Here is a 21696-nt window from a genome sequence, read left to right on the forward strand (position 1 = left end):
AAGGTTTACCTCCCAGGTTACCACATTACCTCCCAGGTTAATGAAAGTTTCAGACCTTACCCAAATACACACTATAGCCAATTTTTATTAAACTAAACTAAACTTTGTTAAAAAACAAAAGAGAGAGAGAGTGTGGTTAAAAGATCAATATACATACAGACATGAGTTCAATTCACTGAGGTGCAGATTCATAGCATAGATGGTGAGCTTTGTAGCTGCAAAGAGTTCTTTCAGAAATAGTTCATAGGTTATAGTCCAATGTCCAAATGTCATATTCAGGGCATACCAGCATAACTGGGACCTCAGTCTTGCAACTCAAACGTCCCCTGATGAAGCATACACAGATCGAGATGACAGAATCAGGACCCAAGGATCTTTTATACATTTTCATGTCTTTTGACAAGTTGGGAGTTCAAAAGGTAATTAGCATGACTTTGAAAGAGGTCCATCACCGGTACTTCGCTATACGAATTAACATAAGGCCATTTGCTTGTTCCTCCACCATTCACAGTATATTTCAAAGTGAGATGAATACCGAGATATCATAGAATCATAGAATATCAGGGTTGGAAGGGACCTCAGGAGGTCATCTAGTCCAACCCCCTGCTTAAAGCAGGACCAGTCCCCAATTTCTTTCTTTCTTTCTTTCTTTTTTTTTTTTTTTGTCCCAGATCTCTAAATGGCCCCCTCAAGGATTGAACTCACAACCCTGGATTTAGCGGTGATAGAATATTCTTTTCACCTCTGAATTATCAGAATACAGCATAGACAGGGACTGCATGGTCCACCCTACTCATACATATGTAAATACACAAAAACACAATCATGTTCTCCCCACGTCTTATGAGGGTTATTTATTTTGCAGGATGTTTTAACGCTTTCTAGCCATGCGTCACAGTGGGTTTAAAGAAAAAAAAAATCAAATAAATTGAAGGTGCTTTTTTTTGTATCCTGGGTTGAATAAACTGAGAAATTGAGGAGACTGGTAGTACAGAAGATCATGAATAGGAAGGACCTCCAAGGAGTTGTTTGTTAGATGAGAAGAAAAAAATTTCAAAAAACAAAGTGGGCTGCTGAATCTGCTGAAAGACAAACAACTAAGTAAAATAGGAAAACAACAAAAAAACATTTTGGGCCTTCAGTCAACCTCCTCCCGCCCCCCAAATTTTTATCCCTTCTCCATCTTCTTCTCCCCAGAATAATTGTGGATGTAGTTTAGCTTATGATGGGTTTTGAGTGAATTGAAAGGTAGGGGCTGCAGTTCTCTCAAAGCAAACAGGCAATGAAAACACAGATATGCATCTGAAGAAGTGAGGTTTTTACCTACGAAAGCTTATGCTCAAATAAATCTGTTAGTCTTTAAGGTGCCACCGGACTCCTTGTTACAGATATGAGAGTTATTCTGGGGATAATATCCCTGATGGCCTGTAGAGGAGGGAGAAAGGAATGAATCAAAGTATGCTTTAATTACTTTCAGCAGTTTAGCAGTTTTGTTCTCCTTGCTTTTTGGTATTTTTTCTATGTATGTCAGATATGTTTTGGCTCTTTCATACAATGTTTTGGCTAAGGAGACTGAGGAACTGACACATCTACTTTATTGCTGACAAATAATTTGAAAGTTCTGTCTGGAGCCCTGGGAACAGCGGGATTGTAGTAGCCAGTCAGAATAGAAAGATTTGTATATTTGCCGTGTAGCTGTTATGAAATAATCACACAGGCCCAGATCCACAAAATTGTTTATAGGCTCCTGACTTCCATTGGTTTCAATGGAAGTTAGGAGCCTAAATACTTTTGCAGATCTGGGACGCAGCGATTATGCAAATACACTAATTGGCTGACAGTCAGCATGCTCCATGAGTATTGCAATCCAGCTATTGTACAGTTTGAGAAATGACTGTATAGTGATTCGTACATCAACATCCACAACCAATCAAAGTGCAAGGAAATGCGTATGTGAGGAAAAAACAACTGAGATATGCACCAGTTACGATTCAATCGCCTCTGATTGATTAAGAAAGTTCAGTTTTGGTATAATTCATGGTAAACTTCAGGAGGGCCGTGATCCTCCAGGGCCTATACAACGGTGGTAGCAGTGGCACATGGAGTCCTGAGAAGAGGGATGTAAATCTTGGAAAAATTAGTTGGAACCCCCTAAGAGTGAAGAGGAAAAATAAAAAAACAGTTATCTTTTTAACACTGATTATTGCACTATAAAAATAAATGTTACAATGAAGGGGCACCAGAACAGGGGAATCTAGGGGCCCACGGCCTCCCCTCTTTTAAAAGTGGGAGGGCGGTGCTCTTTCACTTTTTACTGGCCGCAAGGGCGAGGGATGCGGGGGAGGGGTCGGAGAGGAGTGAGTGGAGGGTGGGGCCTCCAGGAGAAGGGACGGCACAAGGCTGGGGCCTTGGTTCGGGCGCTGGTGATCCCCCCACTATTGAGGACCTTCTGCTGCTCCTGTTACCATGTCACTGTGCTGGGGTTTCCAGTACCTTGGGAGTTACTTCCACAAACTCCATGGAAAGGGGGAGAAAATCCTGATTGGGTTGCAAATAGAATTGGTGTCTTGAATCACTTTCAAACCACAGGGATAAAAAATGCCATTCAAATTACTTATGTGCATGCGGGCATTGTCAGTATATATTTAGAAGAATATGACTTAAAAGATAGCTGAACGTTTATCATTAGTAACACATCAGTGTACATACACAAAGTACTTTTAAAAAAATTCCTTGTAACTTGGCCAAATCAAATTGAATTTTCATCAGACAACCAAAAGGTGCACATGTAACCTATGGCCAAGTGCTCAGCAACAAACAGCTTTCATTGTCCTCAGTGGGTGCTGCTGGCTGTTGACCAGTTTTGAAAATCTGACCCTACCTAAGGACAATGGGTAAAATTTTCAAACCTGTCTAAAGCTTAGGAATTGAAGTCCCATTTCCAGAAGGGACTTAGGCACTAGGGTGCCTAAGTCTTATTGAAACATCTATGGAACTTAGGCTCCAAAATGCCAAAGTCATGTTTGAAAATGGAACTTCGGCTCCTAAGTCATTTAGGCACTTAAAGAAATTTACCCCCCTCTCTAAATCAGATTTCAAGTTTGTACACCACTAATGCATGAGAGCTGTTAAAAATTTGCAAAAAATTGTTTGTTCACTTGCTTTGTATTTGAAAACAGCAAGACTGATTTTGCTCAAACTTTAGTGCTTATCTACCTCGATAGCTATTCTGCAATAGCTATTCCTGATTAACTCCATGTGTGGATGCTCTTATTCTGGAGTAAGAGTGCAGAATAAGGCCTTGTCTACACTACTGCAGTAAGTTGACCCAAGTTATGCTACTCCAGTTACGTGAATAACGTAACTGGAGTCGATGTAGCTTAGGTCAACTTACTGCAGTGTCTGCACCGTGCTGCGTTGATGGAAGACGCTCTCCCGTCAACTTACCTTACTCTTTCTGGTGGAGTACTGGAGTTGACTACAGAGCTCTCTGCCATCAATTTAGCGGGTCTTCACTAGACCCGCTAAATTGACACCCTTGCAGCAGCGCCGATCTATGAGTAAGTGTAGACACATGGCCTAAGAGTGTGAACACATGGAGTTACTCGGGAACAGTTAATCCTCTTTAAATTCACACACTAATTTATTCCAGATTAATTGTTAAGTGTAGACAAGCCTTCAGAGAAATATTTTTTCCTTAGGTAGCGACTAAACAGAGAAAAGTCAGTCTGAATGGTGAAAATTTGAGAAAATCAGAATCAATTGAATAAAGCACTTTAGTATGGAAGTGGTGACCTTAGCTGTAAGTAATTTTCAAGCTTAATTAGCCTGAGCAGAACCATGAGCTTGTTGAAAATCCAACTAGAAGAAATTCTGTATAGGTTAAGAATTACGAAACTTGCAGTATAACAGATGTGCAGGATGAAAGTAAGAGGACACATTGCAAACTGTACTTTGTGAATTCTGGTTTCCCTTTTTTACCCTAGAAATTGTTGATGGCAATGTGAAAATGACCCTGGGTATGATATGGACCATCATCCTTCGCTTTGCTATTCAGGACATTTCAGTAGAAGGTAAGAATATACCCCTGGCTATCTTAAAATAGTTAGGGCAAAGCACGTCAATTTGAGTTGACGTTAAAATTAAGTAAAAAATCTATTTTTGTCAGATTACTGGATCACTGTGTAGTGGTACAACATCCGATTTACAAGATTGTCTGCCTGAGCTTGCTGATCTGCTAGCTTCCATATGCAATCCAGGCCTGGTCTACACTACAGTGTTAGATCGAATTCTGCTGTTTCCACACATCAAGCCATAGCTTAATCTTTGCCTCTTCACTGTACACTTTCGCCAGCTCTCTGAACTTCCTGCTTTCTGGAGCAAGCATCCTGTATCTGTCCACTTCTCCACCTCTTTGCAAATCTGATCTGAGTACATATGTTTTTTTCTTTCTCTGTACCTCTTAATTTCTTCTACTGCTTTAGTGTTTTTTTGTTTTGTTTTACTGTCCCTAAGTAATTGTATTCAACTCTGGAAGGTGTCTTGCAGTTTGTATGAAGGACATTTTCACGTGTTGGCTGTACTGTATTGTTGGTCAAATGCCTCTCTACTTAAATCAGTTTTAAATTGTGAAAAGTGTCACTGACAATTCTAGAAACTAATCTCTAGTTTCCACAGGAAGGATGTAATGTATAAGCAGTGGTAGTGCAAGCTTCCCACACTGCCCTGCCAGGAGTGTCATGATAGACCTGGAGGAACCACCTCTAGTGTTGAGATGAAGATCAGTCTCTAGGGTCTATTTAGTCCTTGATTTATGTGTTGAGACTGCCAACAAGGGGGCCAGTTGTGGTGGTGGTGGTGGCAATTTTGTGACATTGACAGCTAACCCCGGGGAAACGAACTGAGACCATCAACATCTATTGCACAGTCCCCCTCCCCCCCCAGCAGATAGTAACAAGTTCCAGCTTGTGAATGTTATTTAAAATAATAGGGAGTAGTCTACCTGAGCTCCTTTTCATTCTTTCTTTTTCTCTCTGATGTCCTTTACAGAGACTTCAGCCAAAGAAGGTCTGCTGCTGTGGTGTCAAAGGAAAACTGCTCCTTACAGAAATGTGAACATTCAGAACTTCCATCTTAGGTAAGATCACATTATTTCAAGGGATAAAATACAAGTGTTTTGCATCAGATTCTGCTCCCAGTTGTGTACATGTAACTAAGAGCATTATTTGGCCCTTAATGTTTAAACTGGTATATACTGGCTCATTCAATGTATGGGAAAAAAAGTTTTTACCGGCAGAACCCTGGCATAAGTTCAAGTTTATATTCAAAGTATAGATTATGCTATCTTCAGTTCTTGGTTTACGGAGTATGTTCCAGACTATTTTATTATTGCATGTATCTTTGGTTAGGGAAAATGTTTTCTTAAAATAATAGATGCTTATATTGTTTGAATTTTACCTTTTGGATGACAGAAGTTTTTAATGTGTAACACTTGTATTGAATCTTTATCTGGGAATTGTCTTTGCTTGTACATTTTGAAGTCAGGTTAACAGAACCTCTAAAAGCTTTTAGTATTACAAATGTCTTGTGTAGTATCCAATCCTACAAATTGCTGTACACAAGTTGATCCTTGTGCCCATGCAGAGTCCAATTGGTCCATCAGAATGGAGTATCTTGCAGGATCAGGGCCTATGTCTGTAAATTAGTTTTGACATGATCCCTAAATGGATGTAAGTGATGGCTCCATTATTGTCTCCAGGATCATTGTTATAAGGTCTGATCCTGAGAAGTACTGAGCATCTGAAACTTCCACTGAAGACAGGGGGAAGTGCAGGTGCTCAGCAACATTCAGAATGAGACCCATAATACATAGAAAGTGTTTAAATAAATTAAGCTTTTTTTTCTGCTGCCACTGTATGTTCCGTTGAGAAAAGCCCAGTTGTGGTGTTATAATTGCATGATATAAGTGACATTGAAAAAGACTCTTGGACAAGCATGTTCTGTTAGCCGAATCTTCAGGGGTTCATTTGGCCCTTGATATGCGTGTGACCATAAATATATTTGGAGGGTTATGCACATGCATTGAAAGCAGAACCTGTATCCTTTTGTGTCCTGGAGCATCACAGAAGCTAACCAGTTTCTACTCAGGACGCATTTTACATAACATACACTGTGTAAAGACCCCTGTAGGGCGATCAGGAATATATGGATTATAGAAGAGTGAGTACACAGTCTACTAACAGAACCACACAGTGAGGGTGGACCCATGAGATTTAATTATCTGGATGCAACATGGGCCTTCATGCATATAGCAAAACATTAAGTGAGGGTCAAACTGTCCAATGTAATGATTGTATTAACTTATTTTTCCATTTTATTTTCTATTGTTTGTTGTAAAGCTGGAAAGACGGCCTTGCACTCTGTGCACTTATCCACAGACACCGACCTGATCTTATTGACTACTCCAAGCTAAATAAGGTCATCAGTCTGGGTGCCACAGCATGCTGATCTGCAGTGATCTGGTTCACTTCCTATTTGCTTAGCATGTTTCCTTAAGGATGAGCTGAGAAGTGCTTACTAACTCTGACTGGTTTGCCAGGCTCCTGACAAAACTGATTCTGAGGAAGAAGGACACTCCCTCCTTTTCCTCCCCCCTTCCACCTCCCCCTGCCCCACTTCAGCAGCTAACATTACATACGCTTGGCCTGATTCTCCACTGCTTTGCATCTTGGGAACTCATTTATACCAGTGCAAAGTGGGTGTGAAATCCTAATAGAACCGAATTCCCCCCTCATGCTGGTGGCGGTGTTTACACCCACTTTGCATAGGTGTAAATGTAAGCGCAAAGCAGTAGCGCAGGGGTTCTCAACCTTTTTCTTTCTGAGCCTCCCTCCAACATGCTAGAAAAATTCCACGGCCCACCTGTGCCACAACACCTGTTTTCCTGCATATAAAAGCCAGGGCCAGCGTTAGGGGGGTAGCAAGCAGGGCAATTGCCAGGGGCCCCATGCCACAGGGGGTCCTGCAAAGCTAATTTGCTCTGCCCTTGGGTCTGGGTAATAAATTACCTCTAGCAGGAAATAACAAGACTTACAAATTAAAGTTCACAAAGAAAATATTAATTTCTTGTTACTTTGTTTTTAACAGAATTCCACCAATGTCCCCTACAAGCATAAACCTAATGGTGCCCTAACGTCACTAGGTTACAGACAAGGGGAGTACGTTATTCTCACAATGGGTCTGATCGTAGCAGAACAGAGGGCGCAAATGGGGTCTGACTGTGTTGCTGTTGAAATTGGTGGCTTTACTAGTTTAGAAAGTCTTCAAAAGAAAAAACATTAAAAATCTCATCTATCGGGGTCATGAATAACTATTTTAGGGGGTGTGAGGATGAGGGGCAAGCACATACCTCAGATTTGCCAGATTGTAACAGATGAACAATGCTAGAAAAGAAAGAGGAATAGAGTTGTTTCCTCCCAGTTTTGGGGATTTACAGTTAATTTCCTGTGCTCTAAAATGAGAATACAGCTAAAAGTCTCCTTCAGTGCCAGCCAGGGAGAAGACTTCATGGGCATGTGTGCAGTGCTCCAAAAGATCCATGACATGTTTGCGGCTGGCCTGGATCAGCTGGGTTGGACTGCAGGGCTAAAAATTGCAGTGTTAGCCCCGCAACCTGAGCCCTGAGAGCCCAAGTCAATTCATCCAGGCTCTGAGACTTGGTGTAGTGGGTTCTTTATTGGAGTGTAAACATACCCCATCATTGTCTTAACTTGCTAGATGCTACCAAACACTTCTCATTTGTGAAAGAGATTGTTAAGTCATAGATCGGATTCTTCATTCCCTGCTCCCCATAGTAAATAGATTCTACAAAGGAATTGGCTGTTATGGGAAAGCTTTGAAGAAAAAAAGAACTAAAATGAAATGATTTATAAAGCTGGTTCTGTTTTATAAGTATTAAAAAGTTATGCTGGGGCCTGCGAGGCACATAATAATAAATAGTCAATCGATTTATAATGCTAACTTAAACTCATAAAGTATTAATCTGAACACTAAGGCATTTGGAAAGTATTAATTTTGAGCTCAGTCCTACTCTTCTTACTTAAGGTGAGTAAGAGGATTTAGCATTTCATCTTACTTTTGGTTAATGATTTTCAACAGCAGTTTGCCCCCCATTTGTTCTTTACACTGCTCCTAAAACAATTCTATCCCAATTACAAATCTAAACCAAAATGTCAAAATTGTCAGCTAGCACCAGCATGGTCTCCAGTTTTACGCACACACCATTTTCTGCACAAACATACCTACTAGGTAAACAGACAACCTGTTTGTGCATTTAAAGGTACTTATGCATAACAGATGCTAACTTTCTGGAAGGCCTGCTGAAACCTTGACCACAGTGTACAAAACTTCCATAGTAAAACCATTTTATTTTTGTGTGTGCGGTGGGAAGATAGAACAGAACTCAAACAAATGTGCCTTGATGAGACTGCCGTGTCAATCATGTGCAGAATGATCGTAACATTGGGCTTTTTTCCTGTCCTGGCTGTGTTTGACTGGCTACTTGTTGGGTGTCTTAACAACTGTCTTGGTGTTTTTTCTTTTGGTATGATATCTGTTTCTCCTGCATGCCTTCTTTTCTTTTCTCATCTATGCATCTTGTGTGGACTTATCGTAGCTGGAAGGATGGCCTTGCTCTCAGTGCCCTTATCCATAGACACAGGCCTGATCTTCTTGACTATGACAAGTTAGATGAGGTATTTCTGTAGCCGCAACAGAGATTTTTAATTACTGTGGTTTGTAGCTTTATTTTATGGTATGGGTGATGGATATCTCCCAGCATCTCAGGCTTCACTATAATTTTAAACAAATCTTCTCCCAAATCTTCAGAGCTTTGATCAATCATTGATTATACAACGAACATACCAGTGGGGGGTGTCTATCACTCATCTATAAGAAAAGTATCTCAAATTAGTCAATAGGTTTCACTTAGATTTAGTCTAGTTTTTATACATATTTCATATCTGTAACATAGTTTTTGTACATGCCATTAACCCATGTTGTATATACATGGTGTTGCATGTACATAAATATATATATCCACAAATAAAGTTCCATAGATTTTAAATATTGGCCAAATTTTAAATGCCTTTTAATTGAAATGATGCAGCTGATATAACCTACTATATGAAATACACTTGATAGTAAAGTTAGAAAATGCAGCTATTGTGTATAATATACAAATGAGCCAAAATCTTTAGGCCAGGCAAAAGCCTTCATAACATATAATTTTTCAAATTGAGTGATGAGTATGATATATATTTCGAGGTACCACTGGGAACATTACTTACGTTTTGGAAACACATGCATAATATGCAGAAAATTAAATACTTCATACTCAGAAGATGTGTGAAGTACAGACTTCTATGAAACTTGGAATAATCACTGTGAGTTAAATCTCACTATTTTCACTGATGTAACCAAAAAAAAAAAAAAAAGCCCACTTGAGACATCAGGACCCCTCTCTAGGATAGCACTTTTATGCCAGCGCAAGACCCGGATGCTGCCTGCAAGGAACAGATCTATCTACTGGGAGAACCTGTGTCTCTTCTAAAGACAAGGTCTTCCACCAGTAGTGGCATTTTCAGAAACCAAGACCTCTCACAAAGAGTGTTTTCACCCTAATGTGAAACACTGAGGGTATGTCTCCAAAGTAAAACCTGCAGCACTGAGTCACAGAGGCTGGGTCAATTGACTTGGTCTCACAGGGCTTGGGCAGCAGGGCTAAAAATAGACATTCTTGCTTGGGCTGAAACCTGGTGAGGGGGAGGGTCTCAGAGCCCATGCTCCAGCCCATGTGGGAACATCTAGACTGCTATTTTTAGCCCCGCAGTCCGAGCCCCATTAACCCGAGCCAGGTTCTGAGGCTTGGTGCCACCAGTTTTTCTTTGCAGTGTAGGCATACCCTAAGACTCCAATATGAGATATCAGGGCAGCCTAAGGAGCATATTCCCTTGCCTAATTTTGAGACACTAAGCCCAACAGTAATCATCCTCTATAATTTGAGACATTGAACGTATACTTCTGATTTGGGGTTCACTTATTGTTCCCCTTCCTTTTTCTTCAAAAAACAAAAAGGAAACCATTGGCTTGATCCATAGGAGCTATAGGTTCTCAGCACCTCTGAAAGCCATGTTATATGTACATGCACAATAAAAACAAGTCACATCCAAACCAAGATCTAAAGGTGTTACTCATTCTGAACAGTAGCTTAGATTTCAGTAGGTTCCTATGCCTGAAGCGGCTTCTCTGTGCATTTCTGAGACTAGTTGTTCTTGTTTTTCTGTGCTTGTTCATCATTATATGTGAGCTTGACCAGTAGTCAGCTTATGAGCTTGCTAGAATTCACATCTCTGTACTATTCTGCATATATATATGTTGGATTTTCATCATAGTATATGGGTATATTAAATACATAATGTTTGTGTCCCCACAGAACAAATTAACAATGGATACCTAATCATATCTCATAGCTTATTAATGTTTTCTCTTGAAAAGATAGAAACGCATTATATATATATACACGTGCGTGTGTACACACGCACAGACTCACTCACTCACTCTGTATCAGGGGTTCTCAAACTTCATTGCGTTGTGACCCCCTTCTGACAAGAAAAATTACTATATGACCCTAAGAGGAGGGACCAAAGCCTGAACCTGCTTGTGTCCCACCACCCCTGGTGGGTGATGGCAAAGCCCGAGTCCCACCGCCCTGGGCGGGGGATTGGGGGTGGGAAAGCCATAGACGCAGGGCTTCAGCCCAAGGCAGGGGGCCTGTAACCTGAGTCCCAACACTTTGGCCCTGGGCAGTGGGATTCGGGCTTTAGCCCCAGTCCCCAGCAAGTGTAAGCCAGCCCTGGCATCCCCATTAAAAGGGGGTCCTGACCCACTTTGGGGTCCCGACCTACAGTTTGAGAACTGCTGCTCTATATCTATGAGCTCAGCTTTTTGGAAAACACTAATTATGACTCATTTCCAGTGAGGAAAATCTATGTCTTGGATCAGGCGGAATAACCTTCAATATACATACTGTGTATATTTCTTCTTGCTATGAGAAAAATGTCTGGTGTTTAACTGGTTCTCATTTTTGCTTTCATGCAGGATGATCCTCTAAGAAATATTAATCTGGCAATGGAAATTGCAGAAAAACATCTGGATATTCCAAAAATGCTGGATGCAGAAGGTGGGAGCTAAAATTTTATTATGTGCCTTGAATAAGAAGTACGCAGTAAAATCTGTCACCTTGTACATACATTTTTTTTAAGAATGCTTATACGTGAATCACCACAATGATGCCTCTTTATTATGGTTCCTTTTCAAATTATTCCTCCTTTTTTATTTCTTGTGTGCTGGATAATTTCACACTTTTTTGTTTAGTTAAATATTATTTATTATTTGTATTGCAGTAGCACAGGGTCCCAATCATAGATCAGGACCCCATTGTGGTAGGAGCTATATAAACAGAACAAAAAGACAGTCTTTGCCCCAAAGAGCTTAAAATCTACCTGTAACACAAGATGGTGCACAGATGTTAACAGTTTAAAAACACATGAACATTGTATACTGCTGAAATCAAGACTTTAAAAAGAGACCTATAGCTAATATAGTCCTTCCCAAATATACAGCTAGTAACATGTGCCACCCATGCTGGAAGCTGAAGTTGAGGAATTACTGTTTAAAAAAACAACAACAAAAAAACCTGTATTTGTATTTTTTCCAAATGATCAGTTTTAATGAGTAGTCCCATATTTGAACCCTTGAAAAAGACTTCAGAGTCTTTCTATAAATAATATGATGTTAAAGTACCTCTTTACTAACTAATGTTCTGTAGTTTGGGCATGCATGGAGACAAAATATGAACATTTGCTACTTTAAATATATTAATTCTGATCTGGTCTCTTGCCAGTTGACTGGTCTCAAAGGGTAGAATGTTCCCAAGCACTCAGTCTTAGCCTGCCTGCTCCCATTGAAATAAATGGCAGTAGAGTTAGTACTGGGTGCTTTTGAAAACCCCACCCAAATAACTCAGTGGTTTCTAGCATTGATTTCATGCTTCAGAATTCATTCTCTCTTTGTTCCTGGAAATCTGAGTCCTGTTTTAAGCAACACCTTGTCCTTCTTACTGTAAACTAAGATGCAAGGTAATTATTTAACACATCTACTATCTCCTTATTCATAGATATGAACGTCCATTACCATTTTTCTTTTTCGTCAGCTTCCTTAAATATTGTATTCCATATCCTGGCGTTTTACACCTTAAAAGAAAAAAGACGCTTTATTAGAGTCATCATTAATATGTGAAATCATCCAAATATGTGCTGTCAGCTTTTATTTCAATTTTCAGATTCTTTTAATGTATCCTTTTCAAAAGTTCGTTCTTAACCCCTGTAAAATAAAAGAAACTGATGCTGAATTATGAAATATATTGGTTCTTATGGTATAAAATCCCACAGCTAACTTTAGAAATTTTATCTGCTTTCCCTGGTCATCTCCCCAACCCTACTCCGGCTGCGTGTGAAATGGGCATTTTTGCATTGGTGCTAATGCCATTCAAAAAGCCTCTTCACTGATAATCAGTATGAAGTGCTTGGTCACTTTCTGTCTTTATCTGTTGCAGAGTGTTAAAGGGACCATCACTGTCAATGTGCCCAAACTTCAGTCATATCCTGTCATTTTAGTTATTTCCTCCCATAATGATGCAAAACCCATCAGCCTTCCAAAATAAGGGGCTGAACTCTGTTATGATTTATGTTGAGGTTAACTGAAAATAGAATCTGGCTCAAAGGCTGCAAAACTGTTAAAAATCAAAGCTTTTCTGAGTGCTAGATTTATTCTGGATCACAGTAGCACATGTATACCTGTTTTGCAGGTTTTGGATACAGATCAATACTCTGATATGTGAGAACGTAGAGCAGGGCAGGCAGAATATAGAGACACTGTTTTAACGTGCTTCACATGCACGTCTACATCCATAACTAAGTTACTAGGCCAAACTCTACTTACATTCACACATAGTTAACTCTGGAGTAAGTCTAGTGACTTAAATGAAGTTACTCTGGATTTATGTAAGTGTAAATGAAAGCAGAATTGATCCCAGGAGGTCTGCATCTGCCAGCCTTCCCCAATAGCTCTTGAAAATTGGGTCTTGTACAAAACAGTGCAATGTGGCAATGCTATTTCTGTACATCCTAGATATTCGGATATTTTTAACATTTCAATTGAGCAATTGATAATTCCTTCATTTATTGATTCCTAAAGTCTGATCAGCATTGATATGAGTGGATGAAAGCAAGAGGAATGACCTTGGGTTTTTTTTTTTGTTTTTTTTTTTTAAATCCTTGCAGCATGTGAGGTGGAATCATCATCAGATGGAAGTATATTGCCATTAGACTATCTGAGCAGTTAACCTTCTTCTTTCTACACAGATGTAGTAAACACTGCCAGCCCTGATGAAAGAGCCATTATGACTTATGTTTCCTGTTACTACCATGCATTTGCGGGTGCTCAGAAGGTGAGGTTGTAAAAGATGGATCAGATCTCACCCTTCACCTTCTGTGGGGTTTTTTTTAGCAGTTTTTCTCTTCTGATCTTTCCCCCCACTAGTTACTAGAGGAGCATCCTAGAGCTGGGCAAGACCTCATTTCCTAATTTTCTCTCTGCACTCCTGTCTCTGTATAGTCAATAGAAGTTTAGCCATTTGTTTGTTCTCCAGAAACATATTTTTCTGTCTCACTATTCTGTATCTTTACTAGTAATATCAAGTAGATCTCAACAGTTGGTTACTGACCTGGATAGCAGACATACTTCCCTCTATTTGAAACCTCTGTGCATTGACTTGAATCAACATTTAAAGAGCAAGATGAAAATAACAAACTCACATGGAAAAAAGAGATCCCAACAGCAGTCATATTATCTCCACCACCATGCCAGAGACCCTGGATATTATTCATGCTGTAAATGTAAAAAATATAGCACAATCTCAGAAAATATACACCAGTTTTGTTTTCAGGATTTTTTTAAGTGTTAGCATTTTAATGTATGTACAAATGCATAGCAGCATAAGACATTTATTATATGTGATGCAGACACAAATATCATATACAGACATCTAGGTAGAAATCTGGAATTGTATCTCAGCAAATATAAGCAAAAAATAATTACTGTAGAATCTCAGATTTCAGAGTAGACGTGTTAGTCTGTATCAGCAAAAACAATGAGGAGGCCTTGTGGCACCTTAGAGACTAACACATTTATTTGGGCATAAGCTTTCATGGCCTAAAATCCACTTCATCAGATGCATGGAGTGGAACATACACTAGGGAGGTATAAATACACAGCATATGAAAAGATGGGAGTTGCCTTACCAAGTGGGGGGTCAGTGCTAATGAGCTAATTCAATTAAAGTGGAAGTGGGCTATTCTCAACAGTTGACAAGAAGGGGTGGAATCAGTTTTGTAGTGCAAATGAGGCCAATGTGAACAAGGTGGCCCACTTCAAACAGTTGAGTTACAAACACCAGAGTTACAAACTGACTGGTCAATCACACACCTCATTTGCAACTGGAAGTATGCAATCAGACAGCAGAAACAAAAAAATCAAAAATCAAATACTGTACAGTACTGTGTTAAATGTAAACTACTAAAAAATAAAGGGAAATTTAAAAAAAAAAGATTTGACGAGGTAAGGAAACTATTTCTGTGTTTGTTTCATTCCAATTAAGATGGTTAAAAGCAGAATTTTTCTTCTGCATAGTAAAGTTTCAAAGCTGTATTAAGTCACTGTTCAGTTGTAAACTTTTGAAAGAACCACCATAATGATTTGTTCAGAGTTATGACTATTTCAGAGTTACGAACATCCTCCATTCCCAAGGTGTTCGTAACCCTGAGGTTCTACTGTAAAGAGAAACTCAGAATTGGACACAGTTCAAGTGTCACTAATAGGAAAATGCTCACTCTAGGGATACTGATATATAGTATTAAATAGCTAACAGATACTTTTGCAAGCTTGAGCTACTCTTCTGTAGAGAGGTCCTTTCCAGGTTAAAACAGCTAAAATTCCGTGAGTTATGTAGCCTGTCTTTTACATATCTAAGGGCTTGTCTACACTACTGCGTGGGGGTCGATTTAAGATACGCAACTTCAGCTACCTGAATAGCATAGCTGAAGTCGACGTACTTAAATCTACTTACTGCAGTGTCTTCACTATGGTAAGTCGACAGCTGACGCTCTCCCATCGACTCCGCTTGCACTCCCTGTTCTGGTGGAGTACCAGAGTCGACAGGAGAGCGCTCAGCGGTCGATTTATCGCGTCTATACTAGATGACAGATTTTAAATTGTTAAATTTGAGCCCAATCCTGCAGCCTTTACTGTTGTGAGTAATCCTTATGCATGCAGGTGGTCTCACTGAAGTTAATGGGTTTACTCCTGTGAGTTACAGTGCATGAATAAGGGTGCAAGATCCAGCCTTCTGCAAAGAAAAATAATTTCACTTCATTGTCCTGCAAGACCTCAGTCTGAGTTTCAGCATATTGATTTTTTTTTTCTGTCAGCACCAATAAATCTCACACACAGTTTATTCCAGCTTTGTCTCCAGAGTACAGAGCTGTGGGCCAGCACCTGCTTAGCATACAGAAATCAAGGCAGGGTAACAACCATTTTGTGCTTCTCTTTGTTCAGCCTGTTTTCTACTCCTCTATTTTTTTTTTGTTTTTTTGTTCTTTCCTTTCCTTCCCCGGCTTCCTTCTGTAGATATTGTGAACACTCCCAAACCTGATGAAAGAGCTATCATGACTTATGTTTCCTGCTTCTACCATGCTTTTGCTGGAGCAGAGCAGGTATTAATCAATGGTCCCTTTGAGTTGCTGTGCTTTTTGGTTGGTTGTTTCACATTTCCATGAGATTTTTTCACCTGAATATAGATCTTTGAGGTTTTAATCAACGTTCCCAGGTATTATTTGAATGTGAATGCTTTTTTTAACTAACTTCTAATCCTGATTCAGTTAAAAGCCCTGTAGCAAATTGGATTTTTTTTTTTGGTTCCAAAAGGTATTACCACTGATTTTGAGGGTCCTTAGTGGTTATAAAAGGCTATTTTCAGGAAAAGTAAGTTTAAAGAGACCTTGTTTTGCATATGGACCTCAGGCTGTGTTGATGCACAACTTTCCTTGCAGGAGCAGCTCTCAGGTGCACAATCAGAAAAAATATGCAACATTCAATTGACCCGATTAGAATTACCCCAGATTTACACTTGTATAGAAGAGCAGACTTTGACCAGTTGTGCACATTCTAGCAGTTATAAATGCAAATGACTTGTACAAACTGTGTGAACTGGGCTCTTAATTTGCTTGGGTCTTCTTTTGCATGTTCCTAACAAACCTAATAGATTTCTAGTATGATTTTTTTAACCTAATACCATAACCTGAACAATAGTCTAAGTCACTTTCAAAGTAAAGATTTATTAAATGACCCTGACATTAGTGTGAAACTACCTCCTATATAATAAGGCTTTAACATTTAACAGAATGAATTCTATGTTGATTTATATGCTATGCAGCACACTGAAGTTAGTAGAGTTTTACAGGGAGACTCACTGCAGAATTTGTCCCAATAACTCTGAGAAGGGCGAACTTACATATGAGTCATGAGCACTAACCAACAGTGATAAGAGCAATTTTTATTTTCAGCAGTCACATTCAGCTTACTTAAAGTTTGTATCTGCTTGTGAACATGATGACAGCTATGTCCTGTTTGTTTTCTGTATTTTACAGGCTGAGACTGCAGCTAACAGGATATGTAAAGTGCTTGCTGTGAATCAAGAAAATGAAAAGTTGATGGAAGACTATGAAAGGCTAGCAAGTGAGGTAAAGGCTAGCAAGTGATGATGATAAATTCAGTGCATTATTTACAATGAAAACAGAGCAAAATTAAAGTCACATACAGCTGACAGTCATCTTTGTCAGAGGGGAAGGATGGTTCAGTGTTTGGAGCATTCGCTTAGAACTTGGAGGAGCCAGGCTCAATTCCCTGCTCCATTACAGGCTTCCTGAGTGACAACGAACAAGTCACATAGACTCTCTCAGCCTCAGTTCCTCATCTGGAAATTGAGGATAATAGCACAGGGGTGTTGTGAGGATAGACATAGTAGGAATTGTGAGGCACTCAGATATTGCAGTAATGGAGGCCATTTAAGTAACGGAGAGAGAGATCTTTGAGGGTTTATATGTTATAACTGCTTGCACAAATAAGGAATCTTAAATTCACTTACTGTTTTCCATAATTCTAGTTTAAAAAAAGCTTCTTTCCCCTCAGCCAAAAATTGTAACATGATAGATAAATACAAACATACCTTTAAGTGATAAAAATAAGATGTTTAAGTATAAAGTGGTCCATAAGGATTTTATTTCAAATTGAAATATGAGGGTATAAGGTATGAGATATTTCACAGGTAGGCCAGAAAAAGGTATTTTTCAAGGTGTATCATAATGCATCCCTGCATCTGTGGAAGGGCTGAGACTCAGGAGAACAGTGTTTTCAACTCTGCCACATGCTTTGTGTGTGATCTGAGACAAGTCCCTCAGTTCCCCATTTGGAAAAGGGGGATAATGATCCTTTGCTGGATAAATTCAATAATATTGTGAGGCTCTCAGAATCTGCAGTGAAATTACCTACCTAGAAAGAGAAACAGATTAAAACTGTGCCCTGAATTTGGAACATGAACTTTTATCATATAAACCAGTAGTTCTCAAAGCTGGTCTGCCGCTTGTTCAGGGAAAGCCCCTGGCGTGCCGGACCGGTTTGTTTACTTGCCGCGTCTGCAGGTTCGGCCGATCGCGGCTCCCACTGGCTGTGGTTTGTTGCTCCAAGCCAATGGGGGCTGCAGAAAGGGCGGCCAGCACGTCCCTCAGCCCACGCTGCTTCCTGCAGCCCCCATTGGCCTGGATTTTTAAAAGTAGCTGGGGATTTGGGATAACTCAGGTTTTGGGTACTCATCTTGAGATACCTTGAAGGGACCTGATTTTCAAAAAGCCAAGTGCTCAACACCTTCAGAAAATCAGGGCCCTTTAGGATGTCTCAAATTAGGCATAAATTGAGGTAACCAAAATTACTAGTCATTTTTGAAAATCTTGTGCTTAGTTGTCACTAAGTCATTGACTTTGGCAATGACTCTCTTGTTAAAGAAAAGACACTGGAGTCTGTACATTCAGGATTATCGTTTCTTTTTTTTTTGGTTCCATTTTCCATTGCTTTGAGTTTTAATTGTTTGTGTCTGTATGTGATAGCTTTTAGAATGGATTCGTCGCACAATCCCTTGGCTGGAAGACAAAACTCCCGAGAAAACAATGCAGGCCATGCAGAAGAAGCTAGAGGACTTCCGAGACTACCGCCGCAAGCACAAGCCTCCCAAAGTCCAGGAAAAATGTCAACTGGAGATCAATTTCAATACCTTGCAGACAAAACTGAGGATCAGCAATAGGCCAGCTTTCATGCCATCAGAAGGGAAAATGGTTTCAGTGAGTAAAATACGGGTCCAGTCTCTTTTCTCCTTTCACCTGAAATGCTCAGTAATATGTGAATAGATGGGATCCAATTACTATTCCAAAACATCTTCACTCATTTCAACTTGCAACATCTAGTTCTCAAGTACCAGCAGTGCTAAATCAACAAGACTTATTTTATTCAGTACTTCATTCTAGGACCATTTCTCCCTACCGGGGGCCCTGTCTCTTTTTAAGGCTGCCTCCACTTCAGTCATTCTTCTCCCGCCATGAGAGTGGGAGACAAATCCCCCTTTTGGAACATGATCAGTACTGCTTTGTTGAAGGAGCTAAATTGTGTGATTCTGTCTGAAGCAAAGCTACCATTGATTTCATTTGGAGTTTTCTTCAATGCAGGACCTCAGAATTTGGCCCAGGATTGGCCCTGGCACAGTTTCAGTACCCTTTTCAGCCTCAGTTTGCAATAGATTGCTTTAATTGAATGGAGCCTTATAATCTGTGAAGACAAACAATAGTTCCTCCAAATTAACTCTCAGCTCTTGATAAGAGTTTTGGAGTTGAGAGCTTTGAGTGTTTTAGGTGTTGAATATAGCCAACAAATGTCTCTACTGTGCTGTAATCTTGTGTTTAAGCTATTCAGGTTTTATAAACAGGCAGTACTGTTAGCTGAAAAATCTATCTGGCTCACAAAATATCATAGAGACTGGCAGCCCTGGCTATAAATGGTGCATTTGCGCATCTGCAAAAGCTCGAAATATTCTGCAAAGACCACACAACAGGAATCAAGCTTTTTTTATTTCTCAGCCTTCTACATAGGCCAGAAAGCTTAGTGACTTTGTGTACCAGCGAAAGTGCACATTGGATTGCTTTTGCTATTAGCTGTTCCATCATGGTCAGCTTCTAAAGACCAAAACATTTTTATTTTGATAGTGGATGCACAAAACAGTACACTTTAAGGATATTCGCAAAAAGAAAAGGAGGACTTGTGGCACCTTAGAGACTAACCCATTTATTTGAGCATGAGCTTTCGTGAGCTACAGCTCACTTCATCGGATGCATACTGTGGCTGTAGCTCATGAAAGCTTATGCTCAAATAAATGGGTTAGTCTCTAAGGTGCCACAAGTCCTCCTTTTCTTTTTGCGAATACAGACTAACATGGCTGCTACTCTGAAACCTTTAAGGATATTATAAATCACCTTCACTGAAATTACAAGATATAAAATATGCACGGAGGCAGTGGATAGATAACTGCTTTGCATGGACAATCACATTTTGTACACATTGTTTCCATTTTGCATTCACCTACACACATTTTGTCTGGTGTAGTTTAGGTGACTATTCCTGAAAAATTTGGACCTAAATTTCCATTTTTGGAGCAAGATTGTAAATTCTTGCAGAGTTCACAAATTTGGGCAAAGTCAGAGGAGATACAGAGTAATGATTAAAATCTCATTCCCTTACTCATCCCCAAATTTCTCACAGGATATTGCTGGCGCTTGGCAGAGACTTGAACAAGCTGAGAAGGGCTATGAAGAGTGGTTGCTGAATGAAATACGAAGACTGGAACGACTTGAACACCTGGCTGAGAAATTTAGACAGAAGGCTTCTACTCATGAAACCTGGGCATATGGTAAGCAGACCTTGCTTAGAGTGTTTCAGGTAAATCTATCCAGCATTTTTGCGAAGATCGCATCATGGTTTTATCTGCATAGCCAGGTCTTGTGACCAACCAGTCAGAGCTCCATTAAATCCAGGAAAGAATCTAGGGAAAAGGCAGATATCAGCAGAGTGTGATTTACTGAACAGCAGCAAAGACAAAAGCATCCTTCCACTTTAAGGGTGACACATAAATACAACCAGGATTTGTTCCAGCCAAGTCCCAAAACTAAAGTTATATTAAATGGTGGCTTTCTTTAGCCAAGGTCAACAAGCAACGTCCTACAGTTTAGCTTACCTCCCCAGAATTTCAGGGAGAAGATGGGAATGAAAAACCTGGCTTTCTTTGATGTGGACACAGCAGCGAAATGAGGACAGACACTTGCATGGAATTAAGTGGCAGGCTACAGCTTTTATTAAACTTTAGCACAGGGGAGGGGGTGCTATTGCTAGTCCAACCCCATCATAAGTTAGAACAGCTAGCTGAGGGGCTCCTCTCGCACACAGCACTGCGATAAGGTCTCTTTCAGGACCTTACCACAGTAGAGAATCTATGTAATGCAGCTCTACCCCACCATGCCCCTCACACTCCCACCACAGCCCCTGTGCTGGCCATTTCAAACCAGAGTCCAGCCCATAGTGAGCTTGTTCGAAGCACCCAAATCAGTAAATGGCTGCCAAGTGAATGCCAGAAGTGAAGCTGTGATCATTCTGAAAGCCTCTTTACTGAGCATGTGCTACTCTGACCATGTGTCGTAGCTCTGACATGGGGAAATTACACATGACAGATACAGGAGAATATATAGCAAGAGAAATAATGGTCCCCTGTGGCCTTAAAATCTAGGAAATAGTATGTGGTGAACTGAAGCTGAAGTGGCTGTCTTTGAATTCAGTTGTCTCTCCTAACGATAAGAGTTGCTGATGAGTGAGAGATAATCTTTCAGTTTCCGATTTTATTTGCTTGCTTTTGTAATTTGGAAAGGGTCATAAGGATTTGGCATTTTCTGTTTAAAAACAAAGAGTGTTTGAAAAGACGGCCACATATCTCAGCCTTTATGGAGGTTTTGGGCGTGAGGCCAAAGTGAATAATGGATTGAAGGCAGAATTTCAAAGAAGATAATATATCTTTAACATAACTTACACTGAACATAGTGATCTGATTGCTGGCTACATAAGCCAGGTCTTCACTGGAAAAGGTTTGCCAATATAGCTATGCCAGCCACCCCACCCAGTGCTGGCATAAAATTGCTTTTTGCAATATAATTTATACCACTTCCCTGAGCAAAATAAGATATGCCAGCAAAAGGACTTTTATGTTGGTATACCTTATCTATAGTAGGGCTCAAAAAATTATACCCCTAGCCAACATTGCTATATTGGCAAAAGTTCTGAGTGTGGGTCAGAATTGTGTGAGGTTTGTGAGGGCATACTCATAGTTTTTATTTCCACCCTTTTTTCCCTTGGTGGTTTTTAAAAAAGAAATTAAGC

General features: G+C 39.9%; 1 protein-coding gene across 4 annotated transcripts in view; it reads left to right on the forward strand.

The window, feature by feature from the left end:
• ACTN2 (actinin alpha 2) overlaps window positions 1-21696 on the forward strand; it is an 87692-nt gene that overhangs the window by 36612 nt on the left and 29384 nt on the right. For all 4 annotated transcript variants that reach the window (XM_084622201.1, XM_084622200.1, XM_084622198.1 and 1 more), the window contains exons 4-11: window positions 3987-4073; window positions 5050-5137; window positions 6399-6477; window positions 11158-11239; window positions 15805-15890; window positions 16824-16916; window positions 18336-18566; window positions 20035-20182. In XM_084622201.1, coding sequence (XP_084478327.1) covers window positions 3987-4073; window positions 5050-5137; window positions 6399-6477; window positions 11158-11239; window positions 15805-15890; window positions 16824-16916; window positions 18336-18566; window positions 20035-20182 — 894 coding nt within the window. The remainder of the gene's footprint in view (window positions 1-3986; window positions 4074-5049; window positions 5138-6398; window positions 6478-11157; window positions 11240-15804; window positions 15891-16823; window positions 16917-18335; window positions 18567-20034; window positions 20183-21696) is intronic.

Source organism: Lepidochelys olivacea (genome assembly GCF_965140295.1).
Source record: "Lepidochelys olivacea isolate rLepOli2 genome assembly, chromosome: 3".
Classification (NCBI taxonomy): domain Eukaryota; kingdom Metazoa; phylum Chordata; order Testudines; family Cheloniidae; genus Lepidochelys; species Lepidochelys olivacea.